The sequence below is a fragment of the Amphiura filiformis genome, chromosome 4, assembly GCF_039555335.1.
Source record: "Amphiura filiformis chromosome 4, Afil_fr2py, whole genome shotgun sequence".
NCBI classification, from domain to species: Eukaryota; Metazoa; Echinodermata; class Ophiuroidea; order Amphilepidida; family Amphiuridae; genus Amphiura; species Amphiura filiformis.
In genome coordinates, this window is record NC_092631.1 from 1,615,516 (window position 1) to 1,633,346 (window position 17,831).

The 17,831-nt window shown below is 35.8% G+C and overlaps 1 protein-coding gene across 3 annotated transcripts in view; it reads right to left on the reverse strand.

The window, feature by feature from the left end:
• The window catches only part of LOC140150453 (leucine-rich repeat flightless-interacting protein 2-like), a 46,705-nt gene that overhangs the window by 2,311 nt on the left and 26,563 nt on the right, over positions 1 to 17,831 (reverse strand). For all 3 annotated transcript variants that reach the window (XM_072172472.1, XM_072172470.1, XM_072172469.1), the window contains 3 exons: positions 9,392 to 9,521; positions 1,790 to 1,869; positions 404 to 508 (listed from right to left, as the gene is read on the reverse strand). In XM_072172472.1, coding sequence (XP_072028573.1) covers positions 404 to 508; positions 1,790 to 1,869; positions 9,392 to 9,521 — 315 coding nt within the window. The remainder of the gene's footprint in view (positions 1 to 403; positions 509 to 1,789; positions 1,870 to 9,391; positions 9,522 to 17,831) is intronic.

Genomic DNA, 17,831 nt, shown 5'->3' on the forward strand with positions numbered 1-17,831 from the left:
ACGGCAAAACAGTGAATATTGGCGAGTATTTCTAGATTGAGCAGTGCAGTGTCCGAATTAAGAAAATAAAAGAGGTTGTCCCACGGACAACCAGGTTGTAATTTCTGGTTGTCCACCAAAGTTTTTGGTTGTCCGTAAGCTGCCATAATCTGAAACAACTACATGTGACCAATAAAGTGGAGTGAGTGTAGTCAATTTATGAACAATTACTCTTAAATATTTAATAATTCATCAGTTGTGTCAGGTTTGAGCACACTAACATATTGAAAAGTGACTTTTGGCTGTAGATCTTTGGTTGTCCGTCGGACAACTAGAGCATTATTTTCGGTTGTCCAGTGCGTGTTTTGGTTGTCCCGGGCGAACGGACAACCAAAATTTCGAACACTTGAGCAGTGTATCCTACCTCTCTCATAATTTTTCTTCTCTCTGCCTTCAGTTCTTCTTCATTTGCTTCAGCCTCCTCAGATGAAGCTCTATACCGTTTAACTTGACCTTCAAGTCGTAGTACCTGAAATAAATCACAGACAACAAAGTACTGATAAAAATTCTGCATAATTGTATCTTCTAATATTGATTGATTGATTGACAGATTGACTTATTTTTGCTTTAATTGCTCTGTACATAAACCAATGAGTTTAGGGACAACAGAATCTGGATTATTTCACAATATGCCAGGCAATTTATAAGTGGGTGCTTTATTTGCAGTGTGTGAAATGTGTTTTGGCAATACGACTTTTTCAGCAACTGATTGGAAATCTTTGGAAATTAGTTCAGTAAGATGTCGTGTGCAGTACACAAAAACACCCCAATAGAGGTTATCCGTGTTCTATAAGCTGCATATCCTATCAGCGACTGCTATACCTTGTTTAGGACTTTCAAAAGAAGTACCTGCATGTGCAACCATGACTGTTTCAAAATAGCCGCCAAGAGTCATGCAGGTAACTCCCAGGTCATGCATTGACTTGTTTTGAATAAGTAATACTACGGGAACCAGCGCTTTTTGTTAGAAGTCACACATGAGTAAAGTGGTTTACCTCTATTAATCACACATTGGCGACAACGCGTCCAATGAGATATTTTTTTCCTTATCGGCAACTTGGATATATCCATTTTCTTCAGAATGTGATATCGGCGATATCGATATCATTGGATAGTTGATTTTTTATTTTTATCGATATATGGACCCAACTCAACACAAAAATTGACAACCATGAGAGTTACCAAATAGCGCGGAAAAGGGATAATTTTTTACCAGTAGCGAGGACCACAAAATTGGGAAAATAGGGGTATTTAATTTGGACAGTCCGCGAAATTTGACCATGAAATCATCAAAATAGGGGGTATTTAATTTGCACTGTCCGCGAAATTTGGATAAAAGGGGTACTTGGGAAAATCCGGTAATTTTATGTCAATATTTAGTGTCACTGGAAAGGGGTGTTTGAAATTCTAGTCATTGAAAAGAGGAGTTGGAAATTCTAGTCATTGAAAACCACAAAAAGGGGTTGTTTTTGGCCAAATTTTGTCCTCGATTTTGCATAAAAAGGGGGGGGGGGTAAATTTGATGAAAAATCATTGCGAAGGGGGTCTTTACAAGATTGGGTAACTTCATGGTTGCCAACTTTTGTGTTGAGTTGGGAGGCCGGGTATATGGACAGGTAATAAATGCAAGGAATCTCTGCACTTCATTCAGAGCACAGGTTATGTCAGAGCATACCCATCTTTGTCCTTTTCTCTGTCCTGTGTCCAGTAATTTCAGCAAGAGCCAAAGCTTTTTTTACAGTTTACTTACATTGCCTTCTAATGTAGTAACCTCTTGTTCTGTCCGCTGCAGTTTAAATTTATATTCTTGGATTTGTCTTCCCATTTCTCCTGCAGATGGGTAAAATAAGGAAAACAGAGAATGTGAATAATTGGTTTTAATGACCCTTTGCACAGTCATCTCAAAATGAGGTTATACCCGCAAAGTACGTGTTGTGTCTTGTGTGTGCATACGCCTGTCAAACGCATGCTTTAATGACCGCGTACGCTTTGCAAAAGCATTCTGGCATGTTGCTAGAGAAATAAATATGCACTTTTTGCACATGTGTTTGCAGGGAGAACCTCGTATTGGTAGCAAGATGAAGGATCCGTGCAAAGTGGCGAATATTGCAACCTATACAGATGATTGAAGAGGATTTGATCTGGCAGGGCTAGATGTATCTGCTAAAATGGAAAATCAATTTGCGAAATGAAGCCGATTTCTTTGGAAAATTTAAATCATCACAATTATATGAAACCAACTGAGGATGTTTGGTGTTACCCTCTATCATACCTTTTGTTGATGATATTGTTGTATGAAGGACTTTCTTTTTTCATTTTTACTTACTATTTTACAGTAATTTTCAGTCAGTTGTTGGGCAACCTGTCACATGGGCCACTTGCTGACTGACATTTTCCCCCTTCATATTTGACATGTGCATATAAATAATGGGCTATTCCAGTTGAAATCCATACATCCCCTATGGAAGACATGACCTTAATCTCATACACAGGGGGTGTAGATTTCAAATGGAGTCACCCATTTAGGTAACCCCATTTGAAAATCCCTACTCCCTATGTGGAAGATTAAGGTCATGTCTTCCATAGGGAGTATATGGATTTCAACTGGAATAGCCTAATTTAGGATAACACTGGTAAACCAGACTCCCACTATCTTATATATCCTTCTTATCTTATAGCGGACATTAGTACTTGACATTCCTGTCGTAATCCTGCAGATAAGGGTTGTTTATTCTGTTAGTAATAGCTACCATTCATTCCCTTGCAAAGTGATGTGTATGATTCTATTCGCTTGTTTTAATGTACTTATAGAACATAATTGATAATTGACTTTGAAAACACACACAGTGATGCGTGCATATGGATCACTCAATATATCAAGTCCTACAATAACAGCTCAACACATACAGCTTGCATATCTTGAATTTGTCATCAGTTCAAATACTACCAATATGATTTACAAGACATTGTGAAAAGACACTCTAATACATACTGGATGTGGATGTGAAGGGTTCTTATTCTAAGTGTTCATAGTATAGTGGTTTTTGTATTTACTTCACATGCACAAAGTGACGATGCAGTCATCTTTTGTTCAGGTTGGAAGTCTTTCTTTTAATATCAACAATTTAATTCATAATTTGAATCTTTAATCCAATCTTTGTTATTCAAAAAGTGAAGTTTTGTGAATGATTTTCCCCTAATATAACAATATTGAAAAATGCAATGACCTTCAAATCAAAAACTGTCTGAGACAGAAAATATTTATCTTATCTATGTTAGAACAGTTGCTTCATGTGGACACACACTAAGCCTTAGCTCCTGATGCAACCAAGCTCATTGCTCAAACCGTCTAAAAGGACTACATTTAACTTCAGCATGTTGGCCTGTTGAGGTCAAAGCGCTCAGCTAAGAAAGTGCATGAAAATGTTTTTATTCCCAATTTTAATTCTTTCATAAACTTTAGAACCATATAATTTACTACCAATGTATGTTATATTTACTTCTTGCTAAAAATAAAATATATAATTAAATAAAAAATTAAACACAAAAAAATGACATCAAAATGCCGGGTAGTTGTCCATGCAGGCAGGGTACCATGCCTCATCATCACCAAGCAATGGGTTGCTAGGCAACTTACGCTCAAAGTCATCATGGTGGTGGTGGTGGTGATGGCCGCTATCCTTCTTATGTTTACCATGAGAGGAATTTTCTGATCGACACACAACAAAAGTATAGTCATCATACATGTATAGCTACTTACTACCATGCCTTGTTGTTCCTTCTGGTCATGACACCATGCAATATAGATATTGTCTTTATTTTTGAAATCTACGGTGGATTTCACTGGCTATTCCAGTTGAAATCCATACACCCCCTATGGAAGACATTACCTTAATCCATCACACACGGAGAGTTACTTTCAAATGGTTTTACCTGCATGGGCAACTCCATTTGAACTCTAAACCTCCTATGTGTCTTCCATAGGGGGTATATGGATTTCAACTGGAATAGCCCCTTCCTTGTAGATGCATTATAACTTGGTATTATAGTGAGTGCAACATCACTAAGGAAATATAGTTGAGGCTACATGTGGCGTCATACCAAAAGGGTTTGACAGTAGTTGTCATTATTCTTTGCCTAGCAGCATGAGTGCACATCCTGTTTTCTTGAGGACCTGTGCTTTTAAAACTCGCACCAATTCAGATTCAAGGTTAACTTTACTAATTCGCAATGCACTGGTCACATGCTGCTGCTCAAGCATATCACCAGACCAGTCCCTGTTTATGTGCACTGCTGCCACCTCATCTATACAATTATAAACACCTATTGATAAGTGAAACTGATCATGAAGTTACCTAAAGGTAGATGACCTGATCTACACCCTCATCTTACCAGTTTACCCCATCAAATAAATGAAGATTATGAATTATGTAAAGGTGAGCTACCTCATCCATAGCTTCAATCCATTTTTATTAGATCAGAATTGAGATTTTAGCATCAGAAGGAAGCTCATATTTTTCTCATAACCCTGAAAATATAGGTTTGATATGATGAGCGATGTTATACTTTGATGCTATGAAGAGACTGGTGGTAAACCATGTGCTATTCCACTTGAAATCCATACACCTTCTATGGAAGGCATGGTCAGGAAGTGTAGATTTCAAATAGAGTTGCCCATTCAGGTAACCCTACTTCAAACCTACACCCCTTTGTGGGAGATTTCAAATGCAATAGCTCATTATACAGATCGTTGATATATATTCTAGTATCCGAACTCCTGAAAATCAATTTAATTCAGAAATTGTTTCAATGTACTTCAAAATTTCAAACTTGTTTGGGAAAATCAGACAACCCACCTTAAAATTTAAGGGGATTAAATGCTTTCTGAAATCCACACCTGTTGCACGAACTATGGTGGGTTTTTTCAGGTAAAAGCATGTTTCAGTAGCATCCCAAGGTGCAGTACACTGGTCATTGGCAAGGCGATCGTTCATATCTATGCAGTCTCTAGAAACATCCTTTAGACACTAATGATAATACCTTCCATCAATGATCAGTACTCTGTAGGTACTGGTGTCCAGGTCCTTATTAGTTTTATGTTATCAGCATTTTTTTGCAGCAGTAGTGTAACATGCATCTTACGTAAAGCGTTGAAAAGAAACTCGAGCAGCAAATTAAAATATTTAAAAATAGCCATACACCTTGCCAGACGGTTTGGACCTGGTACCACCCGTTGTATTAGTACTGCTAGTTACATTGCAAAACGTGTGTATTTTTACATGCCATTTAAAATACCTGAAGGGATTGGCACATATTTTATGAAAAGGGCATCCTCATTTTTGCTTACAAAAAGTGAGATATATTGTACAAGTGTATATAGCCTTCCCCTGTGTCAACAACTAACTACAAAGAACCAGGCAAATAAAGCTATTTTACTTTTAAAACATGGTGGTTTTTGAAGTTTGTCAAATTGCATTGTTCCAATGTACAAAATCAAGCTAATTTTGAGTGGTACCTTGGTAAATTTCATCCTAGCTTGACACTTCTATCTAATAACACTAAACAGGGCCTCAAATTTGGTGAGAATCAGCGCAACAATTCTCTTAAACTTGGTTAACGAGAATCAGAATCAACATTGATTCTCCCCAAATCATAACCCTTCTGCATGTCATAAATATTACAACAATAAGTTGATTCTCACTTGATCCTCACTTTGGAAAAATCAATTTTGATTCAAGCAAAGTTTGAGCCCTTGCTAAATGCTAGCCACACTGTGGGGCATACGGGTACAAGATGCAGGGGACACACAACTACATGTATAGAGGTGAAGGGACATTACAATTATTGTTGTTTATAATTCAGATTTTGCTAATTGAAATTCTCTCAGTACCAGAAGTGAGATAACAGTGTTAATGGGATTCACAGAATCACAACTGGTCTGAAGTCAGTGCCAACCCCTTTGTAACATAAAATGCAGATTTTATTTGGCAGGAACATGATAAACATCTTAAATAAAACAAAACTTTGTGAAGAACTTCTGGCATAACTGAAGAGAAAGGGGTAGGGGTTCAAATGAGAACAAAAGAAGTTACTACTGACTTTGATGGAAACTTAAAAAAACAAAAAAACAAAAACAATCATCACCATTTGATTTATGATTTTGTTGAATTACAATAAAGCTGAAACTCAATATCTATGTGTGTAAAGATAATCATTCATCCAGGTGAACTTAAATATAATCAACTGGACTTACTATTTGTGAATGGGAAATTTTTCGGTCCAATCCAGATGATGCGTTCAGGATTGGACCTGAAAATTTCTCACTCAAAAACAGTTAGTCCAGTTGAATAGATTATAGTTCCAAATATTAATATTGAAAATCAATATCATTCTCAAGGTCTAAGGACTGATTTGTCACTGAAATTCTAGGGGCGGGGTTGTACGGAACCAGTGCATCTTCTACTTCAACAGAAATTAATCCAATTGGCAAGCTGCCACTTGCATTAAAACCAAAACCTTTCTCCATACTAATACCACCTTCTCCCAACCTTGTAACCAACAACCTAAGTCTGTCATGATGCACATGCACACTTACTACTACCACCACTATGCCCATCTTTGTTATGCCCATCTTTGCTATGGCCGTGGCCACCATGATGATGTCCACCATGATGGTCATGCTGGTGATGGTGGTGGTGGTCACGTTGATGTTTGTCCTTTGACCTCTTTTTGCGCTGACCTCCTGACCCTACATTGTCCTTGTCGCTACCGTGGCTACTACTATCGGAATGTTTATGTGTATGATTTGCTATGCAAATAATAGAAGAGGATGCTATCAGGATCAACTATTTGAAAAATAATTAATTTTTACTACTGTTGGATTTATTTTCTGTCAAGTTTGTTTTTGAATTTAAATATGATGCAATTTGAGTAAGAATCTTCATTAGCCTCTAATTACAATAATGATTTGACGGGAATAAATGATCATCACTATAGTATGTCTCATCTCAAGTTGAGAGTAACGCCACGTTGGATTCTGTGGCAGATTCAAAATGTGTGCACTACCCTAAGCCCACTGGACGTGTAAACACGTGTAGAAGGGCAACTTGTCTGTATGCTGGTGATGCAATCGTGTAAATGCACTGGTTCGAATCTGCCTCTGTGAAATCCAATATGGCGTTACTCTCAACTTGAGATGAGACACACTATATCTTACATATTTATTTGAATATTTTGTAAATGACAAGAAACTACTCTTTTCGTGCTCATTATCCATTCTGATTCTAAAGTTATGTTTTCTATTTTTTTACCACCTTCCCAAACCATTAGCTACTGAACTCAATTGACTTAAAATCTATTTTAAATTTCCCAAATATGATAAGTCAATAATATATACCAAAAGAGACTTGGAGACTGAAAACTTTGGACAATACTGTGGTGAGCCAAGTAACTGGTCAGGTCACAAATTGCATAACTGAATGGATGACTTGACACAAATTTGATTTATTGCCAAAAGCAGTGCCACTACCATGACCATGTAAGTGATGAATTATCACTGGCAAAATTCTAATAAAGAATTGGGACAGCTAATTTGGTAATACAAAGACATTGATAACTTATTGTACATCTAAAGTTTATTCATTATATAAATAAAGACATTTTATGGCGGAATGTGCTCAAATTTCAAGGCTGAATGTGCTCAAATTGTAACATAATGGATTTATATCTAGATTTAAATTACAAGTCGACAAAAGTCCAAGACAAGTTTGATTGAAGCATTCATATGTTAGGTCTCAACAGAGACTACTAATACTTGTGGTCTATGGTGGCTCCTTAAGTTTGACAATCTTCCACGTGCATAGGTGATAATCTTGGGTGGGGAAAAAACTACAAGGTGAATAGTATATATAACTGGCATCCATTGGAACTGATGAAACCACACTACGAGTGCAAAATCAAGGTAAACAAATCATTGGGAGTGATTACAAAAAATAACCGGTCATGTTAGTAGAAATCAAAAAATATTGTTTGGTCAATTGAACCAAATAATTAATTAATCTTAATCATTCCGAAACAATGACAGGACTTACTGACGACCAGCGATTCTTTTCGCGTTATTTTCACGCATCTGTTCAAGCGGTTTGACCTTTTTCTACATTTAAACACAACAGAGTGAGTTATTGTAAATGATAAACAATACAATGAATACAACACATATACACATATTATGAGACAACAAACGAGACAACACATACACAAATTATGATTTACATGACAATGAACAAGACAACATACAAGTAAATCACATGGTTTCTTACAAACCTCACTCCTCAGGGCCTAGATTTCAACGAGAATCACAGATTCGATTCTTGTAATGATTCTCGTAAGATTCGGTTGCGAGAATCAACTTCTCTCATTGTATCATACAGTAAGTGCAGCGACTATGATGGATTTTGATTCTCGCAAACCAATACAAAATCGAGGCCCTGCTCCTTCATTCATTTTGTTCATTCTTTACCTTTTCCTTCCTTCTATTATTGTTGTTTACTTTATTCCAGAAACTGAATATATGTTATATTTTGTTTTCCCAAGGCTGATAGTTATATCAGTGCCCACAGAAACCAAAACAATATTCCATATAAACTTTCAAAAAAGTGTGAGTCTGAGAGGAAGTTTGTTATTCAGCATTTGTTGCTAAACTGACCAAAGGAACTTGTTGCACACTCATCCCCATTCCCCGTTTTGGTAAATCCTATACGCCTTTGTGTGTACACGTGATATCATCATTTGACGTTACACCGATGTGTAGATCGTTAACGAACATTGTTAATGCACATGTGCAGTAACGATGTGCGCATCGGTGTGACGACATCGGTGGTCCAAATGAAAGGCCGTATGGAATTTACCGAAGAAGTGAACAGAAAGCCACGTCACAGAGATACAACGTACTACAGGTTGTCCTCCACCAAAAAAGAAAACCGTACAAATCTTTGTTGCTAATTTTTTCCTTCGTCAAACGCAGTCTTGAAATCATGTTGAAACTTGCTAAAGAATCTTTATTTGGAATTAGGTAGTTCTAAAGAGGACACTGATCAAAACATATCAAATTTTGTATGTCATTAACTTTTTTGGTATAGTAACTATTGCTTATCAAAAGTTGCAATACGGCAATATCAAAGAATGTATTACCTGCTGTGGTATTGCGCTTTTCGTACCACTTTTGGGCTCTTCATACCACTTTCTGTTATTTTTTGTACCGCTTTTCATTTCCTTTTCTATTTCAAGGACAACCTGCATTGCATTCATACAACACACAACACATAATCACATGTACCATAGCAACATGTCTTACTTTGTGTATCTAACATCTCATGAAGATCAGGCCCATTCTCAGCAGGTAAGGGTGCTGCTACATGTCTCCGCCTCTCAGCTGTGGCTATTCTGGACCTCTCATCTTCCAGTTCAATTCTTAATGTCCTAATCTGTAAGTTGCATAATAAAAACAAATTCAGTATTTGCTCTTTATTCACTTACCGTATTGTTCCTAATAAGCGCACATGGGCCGTGACATTTCATGAAGGGTGGGCGTTTATTAGGGATTAATTTATAGTGTATGTTTTTACCTTTATAAAAGCTGGTTCAAGCGACAATGGCACCAACGACATTACCAGCAATAGTTGAATACTATCCAAAAGTACATTTTCGTCCAGCAATAGCTAAGTACTTGACAATGGCACCAACGACATTATCAGCAATAGCTGAATACTATCCAAAAGTACATTTTCGTCCAGCAATAGCTAAGTACTTGACAATGGCACCAACAACATTATCAGCAATAGCTAAAATACTATCCAAAAGTACATTTTCGTCCAGCAATAGTTAAGTACTTGACAATGGCACCAACGACATTGCCAGCAATAGCTGAATACTATCCAAAAGTACATTTTCGTCCAGCAATAGCTAAGTACTTGACAATGGCACCAACGACATTACAGTGATCAGTGAGCAGTGCACATACATGTACTCTTACTGAGCTCCCACATTGCAACATGATTTTACTGTATTTATTTTGAATTGTCACCTGAATTTTATATGGATGTTTTCATCTTGATGTCAAGAATCTACTGGTATACTTTATATGATGGATTTAATTACTGTATTTCTGTAATTTCAAACTTTGTGTTTGAATTTTGTCAACTGTAACTGAACTTGATAGCTGTGGACATATTGAGAATATTGATTTTTCTTGATCTGCACATCCTGACTCCTAATCCTATACTATAACAATGGTGTTACCAAGTAATGCAGTCATCACACTGTGGGATGAGTCATTCAATGCAACTTTCAATGGAACTTTTAATGGCTTTACCAACAGAGACATTTTTGACTCTTCTATGTTGAAGATAGAGCCAAAGAAATTATCAACAACAATTATTGTTAACCCACAAGTTTATGATGAACTCATCTATGAACTGAATTCAAGATATGGACAGCCACATAATCACAAGAAACATGGATGTATCTACAGAGCAATAATTGCAGAGTCATTACAACAAGTGACCATAACTTGTTACTCATCAACATGTACAGTCTCAGTTCAAGGAATCCCACATGAAATTTGGGTAGATACTGTACTTCCAGAAATACTTAAAACCCTATCTTGTGATGATACTGCAACATCAACTCCAAATAAATGTGAATCAACTACCGGTACTGCTACTTTCTCCCTGAACTTTGATGATTTCCCCCCTCTACCTACTCCATCAAGAGAAATTGGAACGCAAACTACCATTACCATGGTTACTCAAGGAACACAAACTCAGAGCTCTCATCGCAATATTGAGACGCATAAACAAACTTGGACTCTGATCAAAGCCTAACTACAGTTTCTACCTGTACATCACAAGAAACACAACCATTGAAGAAAACAGTAACTCATATGCAACATGAATCTGAGCCTACATGTATAGCCCTCCTCCTGATACATGTACTGTCCATGTTCCTACCATCCCCACCAGCAATCCCTTCAGTGTTTTAGAAGTGGATGAAACCCCAGATGAAACCCCTGATGACTTGGATGATTTCCCCCCTATCCCCTTGCCATGGAAAACTGCATCTACAAAGCATACTCCTGCTCCATCATCTGCATCTACAGGCATAAAGCATACTCCTGCTCCATCATCTTTCCAGCACTTGCCAACATCCTGCAATCCAGCTAACTCTAAACCTGCATCCCAGAAGTCAACCAAATCTACATGCTCCAGAGCTACATCCCAAGCTACTCCAAATAAGCCAGATACCACTGCATCTACAACTCCTAACAAGTCAGTTTCATCAAACTCACAACCTGAACAGCGGAAAACTGTTTTAATAATTGGGGACTCTATACCTAAAGGTGTGGTAGGTAGGCGCATGTCCAGGAAGTACAGAGTGATAAACAAATGTATACCTGGCAGTAAACTCCAACTTTGGACCAAAATTATACCAGAAATGATTAAGGAGGAACAGCCTGTGTCCATCATCATTCACTGTGGGACAAACAATTTATCTAAATGTATGACACATGAATGTATTTCTTTGTTAAATAATTTGATTACTACCATTCGTACAATGTCACCAAATGTTCACATCGCAGTTTCATCTCTTACTACGCAGAAATATGTTGCACGACAGATATGGATAAAGGAATACAATGCAAGAGTTCGCGATTTGTGTAAACATTATTCATTGTCCTATATTAACAATGACAATATTAGAGATGAACACATCTCAGACACTGATAAGTATCGACTACATCTAAATGGACGCGGTACCTCACTTCTTGCGCTAAACTTCATCAACTTCTTAAAAAATAACTTGTACTTTCCACATATGGATTTTCCTATGCACAGAAACGTTATGAGAGCAAGGTAGTTTCTGTTGATAACAATATAAATATTGATATTGTTGGTGAAGTTTCAGTAATCTTGAAAAGTGACAATATTGTAAATAATAATGTAAACATTTCATGTGATAAACAAGCAACAACAAATATTCAAAATTCCTGTGAAGAAAAGTTTGATATACAAAGTGCAGAAAATACTATTTGTGTTTCTACAAATAAGAGGAAGATCAATGACAGTGTGATAAAACCTATGGACATGAACCCTTGTAACAAAGGAACTAATTTAAATGTAGATGTTAATAATGTTTTCAATGTTGATACTTCTTCAAATCCTGATTGTGCAATTTATCTGCAAATGCCAAGTAATTGTAATTCAAATGCATTTAATAATTATGTTTCTCCAATATGTAGTGAAAATAATAATATGTGCAATAATAGTGTAAATAATTACAGTGACACAACTAACACTGTTAACAACACCATCCTTTCATCCCATCAACCATCTCATTGTAAAGTCTCAAGTGATAACAATACAATTTGTGCTGAGTGTACTTGTAAGATAATCCCATCTCATCAAACCATTTCATGCATTCAATGTTCATTGATGTTTCATAATAACTGTGTCACTGATTATAATAACAATGGCCCATATTGGTGTCAATCATGTTTCTATAGGACTTGTTGGAATGAACTTCCTTATAGTAAAGAGCCTTTTATTGATCTCAAATGTGCTCTTGGCAAAGGTCTAAAAATGGCTCACCTTAATGTTCAGAGTTTAAAAACAAAGTTGAGTATATTGACATTCTTCTTCATGATAATAATATTGATTTGTTGTCACTCAATGAAACTTGGCTTACAAGTGGTATTGATAATTCTGAAATTGAAATTAATGGTTATAATTTGTGTAGAATAGACAGGAAAAATGAAAACCATGGGGAAATGTAATTTACATTAAGGATAATTTAACCTTTGTTGAAAAAGCAATCTTCTTATCAATGATGTTGAAGCACTTTGGGTTGAAATATGTCTTCCTCACAGCAAACCCATCTTAGTTGGTACTGTTTATCGTGTTCCAGATGCTAAAGCTGAATACACTGATATGATTGATGCTATGTTTCAAAATTGTGTTTCTATGTATGATAATGTAATTGTCTTAGGTGATTTTAATCTTGATGTATCTAAGCCTGGTACTGAATCTAGGAAAGTTTCTAAATTAGCAAATCACTCACAATTCACTCAACTAATTAAGGATTACACTCAGTATTACGGAGAAGAGTAAAACAACTATTGATCTTGCTTTTGTAACAAGACCAGAAACTAATATTGCATCTGGTGTTCATAGTCTGGGACTTAGTGACCACAATCTTATTTATGTTGTTCGCATAAAATGAAACAAATTAAGTCTTCTCCTAAAATTACTAAAACCAGATCCTATAGGAATTTTAATGAGCAAGAGTTTGTGAATACAATCAGTAAGACTAATTGGAACTGTGTACAAAGTATTAATGATGTAAATATAGCCTTAGACACATGGAAATCAATGTTTAATGATGCCTGTAATATCCATGCACCTATCAGAGAGAAGCGCATAAAAGGTTCTCAACCTGAATGGATCACCAGTGAATTTCTCTCTGTTTGTAAAGATCGCGATTTCTATTATGGTAAGGCTCATAAGACAAATGATTCGCATGATTGGCAAATGGCAAAAATGTATCGTAATAAAGCAAATAACTCATGCGTTACACTCTTAAAAAGAAATTTTATACTGATTCCATCACAAGTAATGTAGGTAACTCTAAAAAGCTCTGGGCCGATATTCATAAAGCCTTGCTAAATTAGCAACCAACTAGTGCTTAGCAAGATGCTAAATCCACTAGTTGATAGCTACGTAGCAATCAACTAATTTCTTATTCATAAAACCTTGCTAAACACTTTGCTAACTAGCTATCAACTAGAAATATTTAGCTGATAACTTATTTGGGTGTTTTGGGTGCTATGGCCTTCAACAGTTGTGTAACATCTAATACAATAGGCTTATATAATACATGTCTATTATACTTGAGCTCTGAACCACAGTCAAAATGATCAAAATGTAATGACTCATTGCTGATGGTCTTCATTGAGATTTCGTTAATAAAATTACATGTGTATTTTGTAAGCTATATAGGCCTACAAGGTTGTTACGGCAAATTAAATTAAAAAGATACTCTGAACAAGTAAAGTTCATATACATGTTAAGTCCTTGGTTTGTTGTAAAAACATACTATACATACTATATTGCTTCATCAAATAGAAAACAACATGCATCCACTTAACGCTGCTCATTTAGCTTCATGAGCAACACTGTGTAAATAATATTAGATAATTTAATAGCATATGATATATCTTGCTTGTTGTCCTGACAAAAGCCAAGCATGATTTATCTTTATCAAATTGACATATAATTTGTTATTGAAAATAAGTCATGCATCTTTACCAAAGAGAACATTGGTAACATGTCTCCAAAATTTATATTTTACGTATCAAACAATTGAACAGAATTGCTTCGATTGAACATATCTGCTTAACTAAAGATTACTTGCTATATCATAATCATTTTTCTTGTGCAAATTTGGTTAAACAATACTGGCTTAGTTCAATGTTTATTCATTCACCCTAAATTTGTTGTGTGTTTTTAAGACAGTTTCTTATGTGTAAAACACACTGAAGACCTCAGAAACAGAATATTCTGAGAACATTATTTTTCATAATTGACAACAGTTAATATGAAATTAAAACAATAAATCATGTCAAACTTAGTTCAAAATCATTAAGACTAGTTGTCAACTAGTGAATTAGCGCTGCCCCAGATCCACTCTAAGTTTTGGCAAAATTTTAGAATGTTGCTAACTCTAACTGGGTTTTATGAATAAGAATTAGCAATCAGCTAGGCTTAGCAGCTTGCTAAAGTCAATTTTAGCTGTCAACTAGGCCTAGCGTGGTTTTATGAATATCAGCCCTGGTCTACAATTAAGACATTATTGCCTTCAAAATCTTCTTCAACAATCAAAACTGTGAAGAGTGATAATGATGGTAGGTTGACATCTTCTCTTAAAGAAACTGCCAATGTATTCAATGATTATTTTACCTCAATAGGGACTACACTTGCTAAAGATTTTGATGATGTAAATGTTGGTAGCAACAGTTTTAATACATGTACTAGTACTTTTAAGTTTAGTTATATTACCCCAGAGTTTGTATATAAGCATATTTGCGATATTCCAAACAATAAGTCACCTGGCATGGATGATTTTAGTGTCAAGTTGTTGAAGCTAGCTGCACCATACATTTGTCATTCTATAGCATATATTTGTAATCTTTCTTTAAATACATCTGTTTATCCAACAGACTGGAAGTTGGCTAAAGTCACCCCAATTTTTAAGGCAGGTGATAAATTGGATGTTGGAAATTACAGGCCTATTTCTGTCCTGCCTCTCATTTCCAAAATTATCGAAAGAGCTGTTCATAATCAATTATATTCTTATTTAACTTCTATGGGTATTCTGTCAGAGAACCAATCTGGTTTCCGTAGCAATCACTCAACAGCAACTACCCTGAATGATGTTCAAGATTTCATTTTAAAAAACATGAATAATGGACAAGCCACTGGTGCAATATTTCTTGATCTCAAAAAGGCTTTTGATTGTGTTAACCATTCTCTTTTAATTGAAAAACTTAGCAACTATGGTATTAAAGGTACGACACTTGAGTGGTTTGAATCTTATCTTGGTAATAGAGCTCAAGCTGTTAACATTAATGCCACATTATCTGATTTTAAGAACATTAATATTGGCATTCCTCAAGGCTCTATTTTAGGCCCACTTCTTTTTATAATATTTGTTAATAGTCTTTCTAATAGTGTTGATTGTAAATGTACTATGTATGCCGATGACACCACATTACTATGTACTGCTAATGACTCTTCTACTCTTCAATCAAAGCTTCAATGTAATTTATCTAAAATTGTTGACTGGTTCAAGAATAATAATCTTACATTAAACATTCAGAAAACTAAGTTCATGGTGTTTGGCACTAGCAGGGTGTTAAAAAACTTTACAGATGTTAGTTTATATTACAATAATGATACTATTGAGCGTGTAGATGTATTTAAGTATCTTGGTGTTACATTTGATCCTACCATGGCTTGGTCTGATCATATTAATGCAATGTCTTCCTGTATTTCTAAGCGATGTGGTGTAATTAACCGTGTCAAACCTTATATTCCAAAAGATACCCTCATCATGCTTGCTAATGCAATTGTTATGCCTAATTTTGATTATTGTAATACTGTTTGGTCTAACTGTTCTGTTGAGCTCTACAACTCCCTTCAAATTCTTCACAATAGGCTTGCTCGTATTATTCTTTCTGCTGATATCAGAACACCAATTGATGACATGATGAGTACTCTTCACTGGAATAAATTAAATGATAGGTGGTTCAACTATATGGCAACACTCACCTTCAAATGCCTGAAAGGAATGGCTCCTGATTACCTTTCCTCTCAGTTCACTTTTATGCATGATATGCACTCTAAAGGAACCAGGAGTCAAACCAACTTTGCTCTTTTGAACCACCATATAATATTAATGCAGGTAAAAGAACTTTTCATTCACGTGCTACTAAATTGTGGAATAGCCTTCCAAATGATAGTAGATGTAATTTTAAGTCAATGAGTATTGCTCAATTTAAGCAGTTGTTTTTGATAAAACCAGTGTAATATGCCTTTTATCTGAATTTACATGTTTTCCCAATTGTTCACAATTTCATGTGGCATTTATAATTATGTATTTCCTGATTTATTACTGTATATATATGCTTCTTGTTCACATTGTAAATGCAGGGCCTCCTTGGAAATCAGTGTTTTGACATTGAAGGAGCTACCCTGGGTAAAGAAAGTTTAAATAAATAAATAAATAAAATCAGCAATAGCTGAATACTATCCAAAAGTACATTTTCGTACAGCAATAGCTAAGTACTTGACAATGGCACCAACAACATTATCAGCAATAGCTGAATACTATCCAAAAGTATGTGTAGGTCATGTCAAAATATTAAATCAGCCTTGTTCAGCTTCTAAATAATTATACAGTTCAGTTGAATGCATAAACATTACCTCATTTACTACGGTGGTCAATGGCATGTCACGTCTTTGTTGTGACATGAACAGCACGTTATCATATTTCGGTAGCGTGACCTCACAAGAAAGGTCAGCTAATTTACATATTAAATTGTTGAAAACGGCCAATCAGCGAGTAGAAAAGATATTGTTTGGGTCATCACCTTTGTCAAGGCCGTGACATTGATTTATTTTATGCAAATCACTTTCCGGAACCGCTGCAAATTTGGAAACTCCTTGAGGTGACAAGGTGCGCTATAAATCGCACTTGGTAAAGTGATTTAAGGTGGGCTCTATGCGAGCGATCGCACTCGCGCGCCTTAAAATGCATTGACTGAAAAGTACATTTTCATGTTGGAATTTTGTTGGGGTGGGTTTTTAATAGAGACGTAGTGCGTATTAACGAAAGTGACAGCTCCTCTCCACTCCCCAAATTTTCTCAAAATTATACTTTAGGTAAAATTCCAATTTTCAAGAACTTTGAAGGACCTTGCACAAATTTCCAGGACTTTCAATGCCTTGAAAAGATGTTTTCAAATTCAAGGACTTTCAAGGACAGAGGGAACACTGCAATACAACCCAATTCTCTGAAACTTTCAGAAGTGTGAATATGCTGTATTAATTAGGCTAGCCCCATCATTTTCATAACTTGTTGCCATTGGGCACAACCTGTATCAGTAACTGGTCAATCATTTGCCGCCACAGGGATTGCTTTCTGTGGAAACAAGCCAATTGTTTAAGCTACAGTGAATA